The sequence below is a fragment of the Gorilla gorilla genome, chromosome 11, assembly GCF_029281585.2.
Source record: "Gorilla gorilla gorilla isolate KB3781 chromosome 11, NHGRI_mGorGor1-v2.1_pri, whole genome shotgun sequence".
In the NCBI taxonomy this organism is placed as follows: Eukaryota; Metazoa; Chordata; class Mammalia; order Primates; family Hominidae; genus Gorilla; species Gorilla gorilla.
Genome location: NC_073235.2, coordinates 21,637,601 through 21,655,901, shown reverse-complemented (window position 1 = coordinate 21,655,901; position 18,301 = coordinate 21,637,601). Strand labels below are relative to the sequence as shown.

Sequence of the window (18,301 nt, the reverse complement as noted above, 5' to 3'; positions counted from 1 at the left end):
ATATAAAGTGCTATACACTATGCATGCTATGTGTGGTGTATGTTGACTACGGTATCTGGAACTGAATATGATTAATCATAACCATATTCCTTGACTGAATCAGTTTTGAACAGTAAAAAAAGAAACAGCATTTATTTGCTCAACATTTTTTAACACTAAGCACAGAACATTAGATTCACAGTGGTGAAGAAAGTCAATGGCCATAAAGCATGGAATAAAAGCCTAACTAACAAGACAAATAAATGCCAAAATACTCATTAAAGGGAACAAGGGCAGAAGAGACTTGGAGGGAGCAGCAAAGAAAGTTAACTCAGTTACTGTGAGAACCCATGGCAAGTAAGTTGATAAGAACAAGGCCATTGTGATAACAGGATGACATGAAAGTTTACTGTAAAAGAATAATACACACTCCTTACCAGGTGACTGAAAAGATCACACATATCTTTAAGACGGTTTCTGCTCTGTTGGTTCGAATCAGTTGAAGATAAATGGGAATGTTGGGAGACTAATTACGAACATCTTCAAATAATATAAAACTAGGTACTAAGTGGTCTGTAATGGATACAATAGAGTGAATTCAAGCTATCTTTCAGACAGACATCCTGAAACCATGTGGTGACAGACTGAGAAGAAAAAAAAGACAAAGATAGTAGATAAGAACATCAATTTAATTCAGTCTACCCAGAACTGTACCTGTTTGTGGCAGCATCCTGAACATTGGCATTTTTATGACTTAATAAGCTATCTTCTTTTGTAACCTAAGAAAATGAAATATTAAAAAAAGTAAATCTTTATTGAGGATACTAAAGTAACAAGAAATTTACATTTCTTTCTGGTAACAATAGAAATATCAGTTTGCTTTAATTAAAATAAGAGGTAATCATACCTTATCTATGGAAATACCAGCAGTGTACCTAGTACAATCTTACCCCATACCTAAATTAATAATCAAAGATTCCTTTTTTTATTTGGTATACAAATTCACACGATCTTACTAGATGGTTCTCAATAATGCACCCATTTTTTATTTTTTTTGAGATTGAGTCTCACTCTGTCCCCCAGGCTGGAGTGCAGTGGTACAATCTCGGCTCACTGCAACCTCTGCCTCCCAGGTTCAAGGGATTCTCCTGCCTCAGCCTCCCGAGTAGCTGGGATTACAGGTATGTGCCACCACACCTGGCTAATTTTTGTATTTTTAGTAGAGACATGGTTTCACCATGTAGGTAAGTCAATCTTGAACTCTCCTGATGTCAAGTAATCCACCTGCCTGGGCCTCCCAAGGTGGTGGGATTACAGGCATGAGGCACTGCACCTGGCATCAATAATGCACCAATTTTTTTTAAAGTACAGTTCAATAAATTTTTTTAAAGGCATACAAGTGTTTAGCCAACATCATGTAACATTTCTACTATCTCCCCCACTCCCCGCCTCAATATTCCCTTGAGGCTTCCCACATAATCCCATGAAAAAACCCTTATTTGAGGTAAATGATGATCTATACTTTACAGTTTCATATAATTGGAATCACAGTACCTATCCTTTCCATCTGCTTCTTTAGAGCAGCATGGAGATGTCTTTGAGATTCACTCATGTTGTTGTACAAATCACTAATTTATTCCTTTTTATTCAGACATTTCATTGTATAGATACATCACAATCATCTGTTTTTAGCTATTTCATATAAAGCTGCTAGGAACATTCATGTACTAACATCTGTGTTAACCTGAGTTTTGATTTCTCTTGGGCAAATATCTAAGAATGTAATTGCGGGTTAGATGATATGTGTATGTCTGATGCATTGCCAAACTCTTTTAAAGTGTTTATACAGTTTTATGTTCTTACCAGCAATGTATGTGCACCGCAGGAGCTCCATCATCACCAACACAGGGATGGTCGGTGTTTAATTTTAGCTATTTCAGTGGATGTGGCTTTCATCATTAATTATGATGTTGTAGATTTTTTTCATAAATGCTCTTTATCAAAGTGAAGGAGTTTCATTCTTTTGCTAGTTTGCTGAGAGTTTTTATCATGAACAGGTGTTGAATTTTGTGAAATGCTTTTCTACATGAATTGAGACAATTTTATGTATTTTTTAATATGGTGAACTATCTTGGGTTTTGAATGATAAACCAATATTTTCCCCAAGATAAACCCTACTTGGTCATGATGTATGATCCTACTTATAAAGTTTTGAATATATTTTGTTAAGAACTTTTAAGTTAATGTTCAAGAGGAGTAGTGGTCTGTAGTTTCTTGTATTTTTTTTCTGGTTTTGGTATTGGGGTGACACTAGTCTCATAAGATGAATTGGGAAGTGTTCCTTCCTCTTCTATCTTTTTGAAAAACTTTGTAGAACTGCTAATATTTCTTCCATAAATGTTTAGTAGATTTCACAATGAAGGTATTTGATCCTGGATTTCTCTTCATGAGAAGGTCTTTTCACTATAAAATCAAATCCCTTTACTTTAGGGTTACTCATGTTACTTCTCTATTCTTCAAGTCAAGAAAGATCCAAAATGATAACTGAAATGTAAGGTAATGATTTCTTAGTCCATTCAGGCTGTTCTAACAAAACAACATAATCTGAGTGGCCTATAAATAACAAATATTTATTCCTCACAGTTCTGGGGGCTGAGAAACAGAAGACTATGGCACTGGCAGAATTAGTGCTTGGTGAGGGCCCATTCCTCATAGATGGCGCCTTCTCACTGCATCCTCACATGGTCGAAGGGTTAAATAAGTTCCCTCCAGGCTCTTTTATAAGAGCACTAATCCTACTCTTGGGGGTTCTACCAAAGGCCCCATCTTTTAATACCATGGCTTTGGGGATTAGGTTTCAACATAAAAATTTTGCGGGGGTATGCAACCATTCAGACCATAGCAAATAATAACTATTACTACTACTGCTACTATAACTATTGAGGGTCAACACTTTCCAAATGCTCATTATGTGCCAGGCACTATTCCATGTCCTTTAATTATCTTATTTCACCTTTACAACCCACCTTAAGGTAGGTACTACCATTATCCTATTTTATACATAATTAAACTGTGGCTCAGAGAAATCAACTATCTTGCCCAAGTCACAAAGCTAGTAGGTGGTAGAACAGAAATGAGATTCTAGAGTCAATACTATCATATTTTATATTTATTTTATATGTAAATATGTTGTAAAACATGTTTATATTCTGGGGAGAAAATCGAAAAAGAACATGAACAATATTCCTAAAGTCCAATCAGGTCTCTTCAAGGCTTGTACCTGAGGACAGGATGGGTAAAGTGCATCTTCTCAATAACCGGTGAATTTGAAATCCTAGTTGACAACTGACTTAGTGAGGCAGGCTTCTGTCCTGGTTTTAGGACAGAATGTAAGTTTGAAAGTCACGGAGAGCCAAGGAAAAGCTGATTTTGAGAACAAGGCTGCTGCATCTCTCATGGAAGCTAGTCCCTACCCACTCCATCCTTCACCATGGCACAGCCAACTCTTCACCTTGTACCTCACTCTTTTTGCTAATTACATAAACATATCACCAAATTGAGGGTAGATGGGTTGTGGGGAATAGTGGATGGATAAAGACAGACCTAGAATCATAGATTTAATACTGAAATAAGGCTTTAAAAATCACAAGGCTTTCTGGCTATCAAAGTGGCAAACATTGAAGGCTCACTTCTATACAAATTTGGCTTTTTTAGCCTTCGTATCCCCCTGAGCATCTTTACTCTTATTTTTTAACTCCCTGACTGCACCATTAATCTAGCTTGATTAGAATTCAGAGTTGGGGAAGGCAACTCTCTACATCCCATGCTCATTTCACTTCACCAGGGCTATCTATCAAAGGCAGCTTACCTTATGCACTGCTTCTACTTGAGCCTTCAAAATGTTACTCTTGAAGTCAGGAGGAACTCTCATGACATTCAATCCTGGGCTCTCAATGACATTATTAAGGCATTTCTCAGTCAACTTCACCACTTCCTCCTAGATATTTTAAAAATATACTATAATCAACTCTGATGCACTATAGTTATATGGAAATAGGAAATAGACTGATGAAAGTTCATCTTCAGACAATCAGGAAATCATGTGTCTTAAGCAGCCATATCTTATTTCAGGCATAAGCAACTCTTAAAATCATCTATCTGTGAAGAGCTCTGGATTTAAAAGGAACAGCCTCTGTAGGGCCTAACCTAAAATTGTAGCAAACTATAACCCAAAGGGCAAATCTGGCCAACCACCTGTTGTATAAACAGTTTGCTGGAATTCAGCCATATTCATTCCTCTGTGCTGCTTTCATGCTACAACTGGCAGAGCTAAGTAGCTGTGAAAGAGACTATGAGGTTCTCCAAGACTAAAATATTTACTATCTGGTCCTTTACTAAAATAATCTGCCAACCTATGGTCAAGAGAATAGACTTCATGCCCTACTTTTCATCTTTTAGCCCAAAAATACTAGTTGCTAAAGGTCACATATGCCTTAATTGCACCCACTGTCCTCGCTGAATGCAGTTGAGATTCTGTTCCTTTATGCTTTTAAAACAAAGTACTGCTCATCAAAGAACAAGAAAAACTGATTCCTGAAATAAAATTTGAAGATAAAGAACATTCTGGATTGCCTTAGGAAATTAAGGGGAAGGAAATAATTGAAAAATCTATAGATCTTGATATGTCATAAATCCTAAAGGATTTCAGACATAGGTCAAGAGAAAACCGAAGTCTGGAAGGGGATAATGAAGGAGACAAATAAATAATATAAATGTATTTATTACCGCTGAACGATACACTTAAAAATGGTCAAAATGGTAAATTATATATGTATATTTTACCTTGTTTTTTTTTTTTTTTAAAAAGAAAGCACAGAGACTAAGTTACAGAGAGGAGGGATGAAGAAAGAGAAGAATCTTGACAACTCCTAGAATCACGGCATCTCAAAGTTGGAAGTTACAAGAGTCCATCCAACCACAAAATACTTCAAGAGGTGGGTAATTTTTAGTCTTAGCCTGAGAAACATCACACACTGGAGAACTTGCTACTTCCTTGGTCAGATGACTGTTAGGAAACACTTTCCTGTGTTAAGGTCAAATCTGCATACCTCTAACATATTCATTGACCTTAACTCTTCCCTGAGGCCATTAAAAAGCAAGTCACATTAATTCCTCTTTCACATAATAGCTCTCCATATATCTAAAGATGGTTAACATGCTCTCTCCTGAGATTTCTACGTGGCAATCATCTAGCTAATAATCCCAAATTGTAACTTAGTTTCAAGACCCTTCACCATACAGATCCTTCTCTTCTCAAACTGCCACTTTTCTATATCATTTTTAGAGTGCTATCCAGAAATGAAAAAAATAGTTGAACCTCCCCTTTTGAACCCTTTGAATTAAGACAACATAACTCTTTTGCAGCTGATTCATACTTCATTTACATATTCTTACTTTTTAAATACATGCTGCTATAATATTCTAGTCCCCTGCCCTAGCCCTGTACTTATGATTTGTCAAAGTCTATGTTCTTAAACCCAGTCTGTCATTCCAATCTATCCAAGCCTTCATGGATCCTGATTTTGTCTTTCAAAAACTGTACTTCCCAGCTGTTATCATCTGAAAATTCAATTAGCACAATAGACCTGGGAAAGAAATTGGTCACTGGAGATGGCCATTTGCAATGTCAACTTCTGTGGGATTTAGACAGGGCTAAAGTTTCCTGAGGGTCAAGAACTTGTCATTCCACTCATCTGCGAATTCCACACAGTATTTATTTTATCTTACAAAAAGTAGGCAATAAACACATTTTTAGAACTGAACCAACAGTACATAAGGCATGTCAGGTGACTGTATAAATCCTGCATAATGCAGGTCGGATGTGATCTCTCTACAATGGGCTCTCACAACACTGTCAACTCCGCTGTCAGTAGTGCTAGTCTGAGCCTTAAGATTAGGTTGCTGGCTAAGACATTGTCAGTTCTTAGGACAAGTCATCCAACAAATCATGCTTTACTTTAGAATGACGTATTTTATTTTCAGTAGGTTTTCTTCCTAAAATTACTTTAGTCAGGCCAACATTAAGATTAATTTGCATTCCTTAAGCAAACAACAACTGTTGATAGCAGAGGTAGAGAAATCAGCCTTTATTAAAAATGCATCACATTAATAAAACATGAATCAACTTTTTCACAATACAGGTTGTGCATCCCTTTTCCAAAGTGCTTGGGACTAAAAGTATTTCAGATTTTGTATTTTTTCAGATTTTGGGATATATGCATTATACTTACTGGTTGAGCATTCCAAATACGAAAATCCAAAATAAAAAATGCTCCAATGAGCATGTCCTTTGTGCATCACATCAGTGCTCAAAAAGTATTAGATTCTGGATCATTTTGAATTTTAAATTTTCAGATCGGGGGGCTCAACTTCTACTCAAGTTGACTAGAGTTAAGGCAAGGTAGTCAGATGTCCTTTATTAGTAGTACAATACTGAATTCTTCCTTCTTTTCTTAAAAAATATTTTCTATTTTTATGGGTACATAGTACTTGTATATATTTATGGGGTACATGAGATATGTAGATACAGGCATACAATGTGTAATCATCACATCAGGGTAAATGGAGTATCCATCACCTCAAACATTTATCATTTCTTGTGTACAAACATTCCAATTATACTGTTATTTTTAAATGTACAGTAAGTTATTGACTGTAGTCACCCTGTTATGCTATCAAATGCTATATCTTACCCATTCTATCACTCTAACTATACTTTTGTAGCCATTAACCACACCCACTTTTCCCCACACCCTCCATACTACCCTTCCCATCTGGTAACCATCTATCTCCGCAAGTTTAATTCTTCGTTTTTTGGCTCCCATAAATGAGAACATACGAAGTTTGTCTTTCTGTGCCTGGCTTCTCTTAACATAGTGTCCTCCAGTTCCATCCATGTTGTTGCAAATGACAGGATCTCATTCTTTTTATGGCCGAATAGTACTTCATTGTGTATATGTACCAGATTTTCTTTATCTATTCATCTGTTGATAGATATTTAGGTTGATTCCAAATCTTGGCTACTGTGAACAGTGCCACAATAAACATGGGAGTGCAGATATCTCTTCGATATACTGATTTCCTTTCTTTTGGGCATATTATCTAGCAGTAGGATTGCTGGATCATATGATCGTTCCATTTTTGGGTTTTTGAGGCACTCTGTACTTCTGTACTAATTTACATTCCCACCAACAGTGTACAAGGGTTCCTTTCTCTCCACATCCTCGTCAGCATTCATTATTGCCTGTCTTTTGGATAAAAGCCATTATAACTGGGGTGAGATGATATCTCACTGGAGTTTTGATTGGCATTTCTCTGATGATCAGTGATGTTGAGCACCTTTTCATAAACTTGTTTGCCATTTGTATGTCTTCTTTTGAGAAATGTCTATTCAGATTTTTTGCCCATTTTAAAATCAGATTATTAGATTTTTTTTCCTATTGAGTTGTCTGAGCTCTTTATATATTCTGGTTATTAGTCCATTGTCAGATGGGTAATTTGCAGATATTTTCTACCATTCTGTGGGTCATCTCTTCACTTTGTTGATTGTTTCCTTTGCTGTGCAGGAACTTTTTAACTTGATGTGATCTCATTTGTCTATTTTTGCTTTGGTTGCCTATGCTTTTGGGATATTATTCAAGAAATCTTTGCATAGACTGATGTTTTGGAGAGTTGCTCCAATATTTTCTTTTAGTGGTTTCATAGTTTGAGACCTTAGATTTAAGTCTTTAATCCATTTTCATTTGATTTTTGTATATGGCAGAGATAGAAGTCAAGTTTCATTCTTCTGCATATGGAAATCCAGTTTTCCTAGCACCATTTATTGAAGAGACTGTCCTTTCCCCAGTGTATGTTCTTGGCACCTTTGTCAAAAGTAAGCTCACTGCAGATGTATGGATTCATTTCTGGCTTCTCTATTCTGTTACATTGGTCTATGTGTCTGTTTTTATGCTAATACCATGAGTTTTGGTTACTATAGCTCTGTAGTATAATCTGAAGTCAGGTACTATGAGTTCTAAAGTTTCGTTTTTTCTTCTCAGGACGGCTTTGGCTATTCTGAGTCTTTTGTGGTTCCATATAAATTTTAGATTATTTTTTTCTATTTCTGTGAAGAATATCATTGGCATTTTGATAGGGATTAAATTGAATTGGCAAACTGCTTTGGGAAGTATGGACATTGAATCAATACTGAGTCTTCTAATCCATGAACATGGAATATCTTTCAAATTTTGTGTCCTCTTCGATATCTCGTACCATTATTTTGTAGTTTTCATTGCAGAAATCTTTCACTTCTTTGATTATTTTTATTCTTAGGTATTTTATTTTATTTGTGGCTATTGTAAATGGGATTACTTTCCTGATTTTTTCTTCAGTTTGTTTGCTGTTGGCATGTAGAAATGCTACTGATTTTTGTATGTTGATCTGTATCCTGCCACTTTACTGAATTTATCAGTTCTAATTGTTTTTCTTTTTCTTTGGGTTTTTCCAAATATAAAATAGTATCATCTGAGGATAATTTGAATTCTTCCTTTCCAATTTAGATGCCCTTTATTTCATTCTCTTGTCTGATTGCTCTAGCTAGGTCTTCCAGTATTACACTGAATAACAGCAGTGAAAGTGGGCATCCTTGCCTTTTTCCAGATCTTAAAGGAGGCTTTCAGGCATGATACTAGCTGTGGGTCTGTCATAACATGGCTTTTAGTGTGCTGAGGTATGTTCCATCTATACCCAGTTTTTTTAGAGTTTTTTTTTTAATCACAAAGGGATATTGAACTTTTATCAAATGCTTTTTCAGCATCAATTGAAATGATCATATGGTTTTTGTCCTTCATTCTGCTGATATAATGTATCACCCTTGATTGATTTACATATGCTAACCCATCCTTATTACATCCTGGGATAAATCCCACTTGGACGTGATGACTTATCTTTTTAATATGTTGTTGAATTCAGTTTGCTAGTATTTTATTGAAGATTTTTGCATCAATATTCATCAGAGATACTGGTCTGCAGTTTTCCTTTTTTGAGGTATCTTTGTCTGGTTTTGTTATCAGGGTAATACTGATCTCATAAAATTAATTTGGAAATATTCTTTCCTCCTCTATTTTTTGGAATAGTTTGAGTAGGATAGGTATTAGTTCTTCTTTAAATATTTGGTAAAATTCAGCAGTGAAGCCACCAGGTCCTGGGCTTTTCTTTGCTGGGAGACTTTTTATTACAGCTTCGATCTTGTTACTTGTTATTGGTCTATTCAGGTTTTGGATTCCTTCTTGGTTCAGTCCTGGTAGGCTGCATGTGTCTAGGAATTCATCCATTTCTTCAATGTTTTCCAATTTATTGGCATATAGTTGCTCATACTAATCCTTAATGATCCTTTGATTTTTGCAGTATCAGTTATAAGTCTCCTTTTTCATCTACAATTTTATTTATTTGCGTCTTCTCTTTTTTCTTAATCTGGCCAAAGGTTTGTCCATTTTGTTTATCTTTTCGCAAAGCAACTTTTTATTTCATTGATCTTTTGTATTTTTTTGGTTTCAATTTCCTTTATTTCTGCTCTGATCTTTATTATTTCTTTTTTTTCTTGTTTTTTAATTTTTTATTATACTTTAAGTTTTAGGGTACATGTGCACATTGTGCAGGTTAGTTACATATGTATACATGTGCCATGCTGGTGCGCTGCACCCACTAACTCGTCATCTAGCATTAGGTATATCTCCCAATGCTATCCCTCCCCCCTCCCCCCCACCCCACAACAGTCCCCAGAGTGTGATGTTCCCCTTCCTGTGTCCATGTGTTCTCATTGTTCAATTCCCACCTATGAGTGAGAACATGCGGTGTTTGGTTTTTTGTTCTTGCGATAGTTTACTGAGAATGATGATTTCCAATTTCATCCATGTCCCTACAAAGGACATGAACTTATCATTTTTTATGGCTGCATAGTATTCCATGGTGTATATGTGCCACATTTTCTTAATCCAGTCTATCGTTGTTGGACATTTGGGTTGGTTCCAAGTCTTTGCTATGGTGAATAATGCCACAATAAACATACGTGTGCATGTGTCTTTATAGCAGCATGATTTATAGTCCTTTGGGTATATACCCAGTACTGGGATGGCTGGGTCAAATGGTATTTCTAGTTCTAGATCCCTGAGGAATCGCCACACTGACTTCCACAATGGTTGAACTAGTTTACAGTCCCACCAACAGTGTAAAAGTGTTCCTATTTCTCCACATCCTCTCCAGCACCTGTTGTTTCCTGACTTTTTAATGACGGCCATTCTAACTGGTGTGAGATGGTATCTCATTGTGGTTTTGATTTGCATTTCTCTGATGGCCAGTGATGATGAGCATTTTTTCATGTGTTTTTTGGCTGCATAAATGTCTTCTTTTGAGAAGTGTCTGTTCATGTCCTTTGCCCACTTTTTGATGGGGTTGTTTGTTTTTTTCTTGTAAATTTGTTTGAGTTCATTGTAGATTCTGGATATTAGCCCTTTGTCAGATGAGTAGGTTGCAAAAATTTTCTCCCATTTTGTAGGTTGCCTGTTCACTCTGATGGTAGTTTCTTTTGCTGTGCAGAAGCTCTTTAGTTTAATTAGATCCCATTTGTCAATTTTGTCTTTTGTTGCCATTGCTTTTGGTGTTTTAGACATGAAGTCCTTGTCCATGCCTATGTCCTGAATGGTAATGCCTAGGTTTTCTTCTAGGGTTTTTATGGTTTTAGGTCTAATGTTTAAGTCTTCAATCCATCTTGAATTGATTTTTGTATAAGGTGTAAGGAAGGGATCCAGTTTCAGCTTTCTACATATGGCTAGCCAGTTTTCCCAGCACCATTTATTAAATAGGGAATCCTTTCCCCATTGCTTGTTTTTGTCAGGTTTGTCAAAGATCAGATAGTTGTAGATATGCGGCGTTATTTCTGAGGGCTCTGTTCTGTTCCATTGATCTATATCTCTGTTTTGGTACCAGTACCATGCTGTTTTGGTTACTGTAGCCTTGTAGTATAGTTTGAAGTCAGGTAGTGTGATGCCTCCAGCTTTGTTCTTTTGGCTTAGGATTGACTTGGCGATACGGGCTCTTTTTTGGTTCCATATGAACTTTAAAGTAGTTTTTTCCAATTCTGTGAAGAAAGGCATTGGTAGCTTGATGGGGATGGCATTGAATCTGTAAATTACCTTGGGAAGTATGGCCATTTTCACGATATTGATTCTTCCTACCCATGAGCATGGAATGTTCTTCCATTTGTTTGTATCCTCTTTTATTTCCTTGAGCAGTGATTTGTAGTTCTCCTTGAAGAGGTCCCTCACATCCCTTGTAAGTTGGATTCCTAGGTATTTTATTCTCTTTGAAGCAATTGTGAATGGGAGTTCACTCATGATTTGGCTCTCTGTTTGTCTGTTGTTGGTGTATAAGAATGCTTGTGATTTTTGTACATTGATTTTGTATCCTGAGACTTTGCTGAAGTTGCTTATCAGCTTAAGGAGATTTTGAGCTGAGACAATGGGGTTTTCTAGATATACAATCATGTCGTCTGCAAACGGACAATTTGAGTTCCTCTTTTCCTAATTGAATACCCTTTATTTCCTTCTCCTGCCTAATTGCCCTGGCCAGAACTTCCAACACTACGTTGAATAGGAGTGGTGAGAGAGGGCATCCCTGTCTTGTGCCAGTTTTCAAAGGGAATGCTTCCAGTTTTTGCCCATTCAGTATGATATTGGCCGTGGGTTTGTCATAGATAGCTCTTATTATTTTGAGATACATCCCATCAATACCTAATTTATTGAGAGTTTTTAGCATGAAGGGTTTTGAATTTTGTCAAAGGCTTTTTCTGCATCTATTGAGATAATCATGTGGTTTTTGTCTTTGGCTCTGTTTATATGCTGGATTACATTTATTGATTTGCGTATATTGAACCAGCCTTGCATCCCAGGGATGAAGCCCACTTGATCATGGTGGATAAGCTTTTTGATGTGCTGCTGGATTCGGTTTGCCAGTATTTTATTGAGGATTTTTGCATCAATGTTCATCAAGGATATTGGTCTAAAATTCTCTTTTTTTGGTGTGTCTCTGCCTGGCTTTGGTATCAGAATGATGCTGGCCTCATAAAATGGTTAGGGAGGATTCCCTCTTTTTCTATTGATTGGAATAGTTTCAGAAGGAATGGTACCAGTTCCTCCTTGTACCTGTGGTAGAATTCAGCTCTGAATCCATCTGGGCCTGGACTCTTTTTGGTTGGTAAGCTATTGATTATTGCCACAATTTCAGATCCTGTTATTGGTCTATTCAGAGATTCAACTTCTTCCTGGTTTAGTCTTGGGAGAGTGTATGTGTCGAGGAATTTATCCATTTCTTCTAGATTTTCTAGTTTATTTGCGTAGAGGTGTTTGTAGTATTCTCTGATGGTAGTTTGTATTTCTGTGGGATCGGTGGTGATATCCCCTTTATCATTTTTTATTGTGTCTATTAGATTCTTCTCTCTTTTTTTCTTTATTAGTCTTGCTAGCGGTCTGTTAATTTTGTTGATCCTTTCAAAAAACCAGCTCCTGGATTCATTAATTTTTGAAGGGTTTTTTGTGTCTCTATTTCCTTCAGTTCTGCTCTGATCTTAGTTATTTCTTGCCTTCTGCTAGCTTTTGAATGTGTTTGCTCTTGCTTTTCTAGTTCTTTTAATTGTGATGTTAGGGTGTCAATTTTGGATCTTTCATGCTTTCTCTTGTGGGCATTTAGTGCTATAAATTTCCCTCTACACACTGCTTTGAATGCGTCCCAGAGATTCTGGTATGTTGTGTCTTTGTTCTCATTGGTTTCAAAGAACATCTTTATTTCTGCCTTCATTTCGTTATGTACCCAGTAGTCATTCAGGAGCAGGTTGTTCAGTTTCCATGCAGTTGAGCGGTTTTGAGTGAGATTCTTAATCCTGAGTTCTAGTTTGATTGCACTGTGGTCTGATAGTTTGTTATAATTTCTGTTCTTTTACATTTGCTGAGGAGAGCTTTACTTCCAAGTATTATTTCTTTTCTTCTACTAATTTTGGGTTTAGTTTGCTCTTGCTTTTCTAGTTCCTTAAGATGCATCATTAGGCTGTTTATCTGAAATTGTTCTACTTTTGTGATGTAGGTGCTTATTGCTATAAACTTTCCTCAGTACTGCTTTTGCTGTATCCATAGGTTTTAGTATGTTTTGTTTCCATTTTCATTTGTTTCAAGAAATTAAAAAATTTCCTTACTTCTTCATTGACCCACTGGTCATCTGGAAGCATATTGTTTGATTTCCATGTGGTTGTATAGTTTCCAAAGTTTCTCTTGTTATTGATTTCTAGTTTTATTCCATGTGGTCAGAGAAGATACCGGAAATGATTTGTTTTTTTGAATGTTCAGACTTGTTTTGCGACCTAACATGTGGTCTATCCTTCAGAATAATCTGTGTGCTGAGGACAAGAATGTATGTTCTGCTGCCACTAGATAAAATGTTCTATTAGGTCCATTGGTCTACACTGATTGATTAAATCCAATTTTTTGAGTTAATTTTTCTGGATTTTCTATCCTCTGCTGAATGTGGGGTGAATTCTCCAGCTACAATTGTACTGAGGTGTATCTCTCTGTAGCTCTGATAATATTTGCTCTACATAGCTGGGTACTCCAGTTTTAGGTGCATATATTATTTATAATGTTATATCCTCTTGCTCAATTGACCATTTATCAATATATAATGACCTTCTTTGTCTTTTTATGGTTTTTGTCTCAAAATCAATTTTATCTAATATAAATAACCTGCTCTTTTTTGGTTTCCATTTGCATGGAATATCTTTTTCCAACCCTTTATTTTCAGTCTTTATGGGTCTTTATAGGTAAAATATGCATCTTATCTTGTAGGCAGCTGAGCATTGGGGGCTTTTTTTTTTTTTAATCCATTTAGCCACTCTGTGTTTTGATTGGAGAGTTTAGTTCATTTACATTCAATATTATTATTGATAAGTAAGGATTTATTATTGCCATTTCGATCTGTTTTCTGATTGTTTTGTGGTCTTCTCTTCCTTCTTGCCTGCCTTCCTTTTTGTGAAGGGTGCTTTTCTCTGATGGTATGTTTAAATTTCTTGCTTTTTATTTCTTTGTGTATCTGTTGTAGGCTTTTTTATTTGAGGTTACCATGAGGTTTGCAAATACCATCTTGTAACATGTTATTTTAAACTGATGACAACACTGATAGTAAAAAAAAAAAAAAAAACAAAATTAACAAGCAAAGAGAAAACTAATAAAAACTCTATACTTTAACTTCAAACTGCCACCCCCACCCCCAGCTTTTTAACTTTTTGTTGTTTCTATTTATGGCTTACTATATTATGTCTAGAAAAGTTGTTGTAGTTATATTTTTGATAGTCTTTTAGCCTTCCTACTCAAGATATGAGTAGTTTATACACAACAATTTCAGTGTTATAATATTCCGTATTTGTTAGCGTACATACCATTACCAGTAAGTTGTGTACCGTCAGATGATTATCTTATTGCTCATTAACATCTTTTCCTTTCAGATTGAAGAACTCCTTCCAGCATTTCTTATAAGACAGGTCTGGTGAAATCCCTCAGCTTTTGTTTGTCTGGGAAAGTATCTCTCCTTCATGTTTGAAGGGTATCTTCAAACATGGATATACTATTTTAGGATAAAAATTTTTACTTCACTTTAAATATGTCATGCCACTCTCTCCTGGCCTGCAAGGTGTCTGCTGGAAAGTCTGCTTCGACTTACTGAAGCACCTTTGTATGTTGTTTGTTTCTTTTCTCTTGCTGCTTTTAGGATTCTTTAACATTGACATTTCCCTTGTATGTTATTTGTTTCTTTTATCTTGCTGTTTTTAGGATTCTTTAACATTGACATTTGGGAGTTTGATTATTCAATATCTTGAGGTAGTCCTATTTGGGTTAAGTCTGCTTGGCATTCTATATCCTTCTTGTACTTGAATATTGATATCTTTCTCTAGGTTTGGGACATTCTCTGTTATTATCCCTTTGAATAAACTTTCTACCACATCTCTTTACCTCTTCTTTAAGGCCAATAACTCTTCGATTTGTCCTTTTGAAGCTATACTCTAGATCTTCTAGGAGTGCTTCATTTTTTTTCTTGTCTCCTCTGACTATATTTTCAAACAGCCTGTCTTCAAGCTCACTAATTCTTTCTTCTGCTTGATCAGTTCTGTGGTTGAGAGACTCTGATGCATTCTTCATTACGTCAATTGAATTTTTCAGCTCTAGGATTCCTGCTAATTTTTTAAAATTATTTCAATCTCTTTGTTAAATTTATCTGATAGGATTCTGAATTCCTTTTCTGTGTTATCTTGAATTTCACTGAGTTTCCTCAAAACAGCTATTTGAATTATCTGCCTGAAAGGTCACATATCTCTCTCTGTCAATCTGGGATTGGTCACTGGTGCCTTATTAAGTTTGTTTGGTGAGGTCATGTTTTCCTGGATGATCTTGGATGCTTGTTTATGTCTGGGCATTAAAGAGTTGGGTATTTATTGTAATCTCTGCAGTCTGGGCTTGTTTCTACCCATCTGTCTTAAGAAGGCGTTCTAGTTATTCAAAGGGAACTGAATGTTGTGATACAAGTTTTTGGTCACTCCAGCCATATCTGCATTAGGGGGAACCTCATGCCCAGTAAGGCTGTGACTCTTGCAGGCTTGTTAAGGCACAGCCTTGGTAGTCTTGGGTAAGATCCAGGAGAATTCCCTGGATTACCTGGCAGAGTCTCTTGTTCTCTCCCCTCACTTTCTCCCATAAAGTCTCTCTCTTCTCAGTGAGCTGCATGCAGTTGGGGGAGGAATGACACAAGCACCCCTGTGGCTACCCACTGACACTGTGCTGAGTCAGACCTGCCAGTGAAGCCAGTGAAGTACTGGGTCTCACCCGAGGTATGTGGTGACTATTGTTTGGCCAACACTCATGTTTATTCAAGGCCCAAAGGTTCTTCCGTCAGCAAGTGGTGAATCCAGCCAGACTTGTGCCTTTCTCTGTAAGACTGCAGGTTCTCTTCTGGCTCAGGGCTGGTTCAGAAATGCCATCTAAGGAGCTAGGGCCTGGAGTTGGGAACTGTAGGAATCTACTCAGTACTTTATTTTACTGTGACTGAGCTGTTACCCAAGTTGCAAGACAAAGTTCTTTTTATTCTTCCCTCTCCTTTCCTCAAGCAGAAGGTGTCTCTCCCCATGGCCACCACAGCTGAAAATGCCCTGGGTCACACCTGAAGCCAGCATGGTACCAGGTCTTGCCCAAGGCCTATGACAAGTACTGCCTGGAAACCACTGACCCAAGGATTCTTTTGTCAGCAGGTGATAGATCCTGCCAGGACTGGATACTTTCCCTCAAGACAGCAGGTTCCCTTCCGGCCCATGGTACATCTAGAAATGTCATTGGGAGGTGGGGCCTGAAATGGAGGCTTTAGGACTCTGGTTGGTGCTTTGTTTTACTGTGGCTACACTGGTATCCAAGCTACAAGACAAAGTCTTCTTTACTCTTCCCTCACCTTTCCTCAAGTGGAAGAAGTCTCTCCCAGAGCTGTAAGCTGTACTGCCTGGGACTGGGAGAGGGTGATGCAAGCACTCCGTTGGCTCCTCCAGCTAGTATCTCTCTAGGTCATGTGTACCCCAGGTCCACTGGCTCTGAGCCCAGCACAGTACCAGGATGTGCCCAGGAATTGTAGTCCTTGTGGTCTAGACTATCTTTCAAATTTATTTAGGACCTTACAGCACTTTAGCCCACAGCGGTGGGCTAGCTGGAACTCAGGTTCCAATTGCTGGGATGGATGATTCTTCTCTGGCTACGGCTGTTCTAAATGCAGCCTCTGTGGGCATCAGCGAAATTGCGCCCTGCGTTGCTTTCCATTCCGACAGACAGACCAACAAACACTGAGTGCCAATACAAAGTGCCATAGTCACTGTGCTCTCCCTCTCCCAAGCACAGATTCTCTCTCAGCACCACCCTCCTCCATAGGGGAGGGGGGGCATCAGCCATTCAAAACTGTCTTTCCTACCCTCTTCAGTGCCTCTTTCCTTGGTATAATGTTAAAACCAGGTACTATGATGGTTCACCTGATTTCTGGTTCTTATGAAGGTGCTTTCTTGTATGGAGAGCTATTTAATTTGGTGTTCCTGCAAGGGGGATGATCACTGGAGGGTTATATTTGGCCATCTTGCTCCATCCCCTCCTTCCTTCTATTCTTGTCTGGCATAGAGTAAACCCTCACTAAATATTGTTATTCTTCCTAGCTATATGATCCCCCAAAAGTTCTTCGATGGCACTCTGTCCTTCACCTGAAGTGCTCCTTTACTCTCCTATCCTGAACCCACACTCCTCCTCATCTTTTCAAGGCTTCAAAACTAATGCAGCAGACTCTCTGCCTCAGAGGATCAGTTATATCATAGCGAGATATGCAGGACATTTTACAAAAGAAACAAGTAGCTGTTCAATAGATTTCCATGAACTCTGAGCACAGCCAACAATCCCCGCCCCCCACTCCTCCCTACCCCCAAGTGTTACCAGGCTTCATTCTTTAGGGTAATTCCAGTCCTCCACTAAATTTCCATTAGTTATTAATCATCTAAAGCTTTTATCTAAAGTTTTCAATTTATCCTTCTGTCTCTGGCCCTGCCTTCCCCTACTTTACAGAGATATATTTAAAAACTGACACCGTAAAAGCAAACAGACAAGTGGGATAGAATACTGAAAAGTCAAGAAAATGGAAAGCCTTTCTGAAATTGAATCATCTTCTAACAGCTATTTCTAATAAAAAATATATTAGAAAGAAAGGGGGAAAAAAAGGCTTGGATCCAGAAAGACAGTTTTAATAATAACAGTGCAAGACAGAAGAAAATCACTTTCTACTCTATACTGGTCTCTAAATAAATTCCAGTTAGTTATCCAAGAATGGAAGAACACTGTGAGTCAGCCATTCTCCTTTCCTCTTTAAAACAAAAAATTCATCTTGGTCATGTTATCAGTTGTCTATATGTAGAGGAAAAAAAAAGGCCATTTCCAGGTCATTACCTAAAATCAACTCTTCCATTTAGTGAGGCCATCTGGTAGCTGATATGATTAATTATAAAATTTCCATCTCATTCAATTTATTTTAGCTCTTTCTATAAGTTACTTAACATAGAAATAAGAAAATCATAGCCAAACTATAAATTGAAGCTTGATTGGTGTAATTGGTATGTATCCCCCACCCCACAACAAAAAAAATTCAAAGGGGACAGGGGAGAGAAAGGAATGATAGA

General features: G+C 37.3%; 1 protein-coding gene across 9 annotated transcripts in view; it reads right to left on the bottom strand.

The window, feature by feature from the left end:
- The window catches only part of EPB41L5 (erythrocyte membrane protein band 4.1 like 5), a 169,921-nt gene that overhangs the window by 32,808 nt on the left and 118,812 nt on the right, over positions 1-18,301 (bottom strand). For all 9 annotated transcript variants that reach the window (XM_019022637.4, XM_055380521.2, XM_019022636.4 and 6 more), the window contains exons 19-20: positions 3,848-3,976; positions 694-758 (exon numbers count right to left, since the gene is read on the bottom strand). In XM_019022637.4, the coding sequence (XP_018878182.1) occupies positions 694-758; positions 3,848-3,976 (194 nt within the window). The remainder of the gene's footprint in view (positions 1-693; positions 759-3,847; positions 3,977-18,301) is intronic.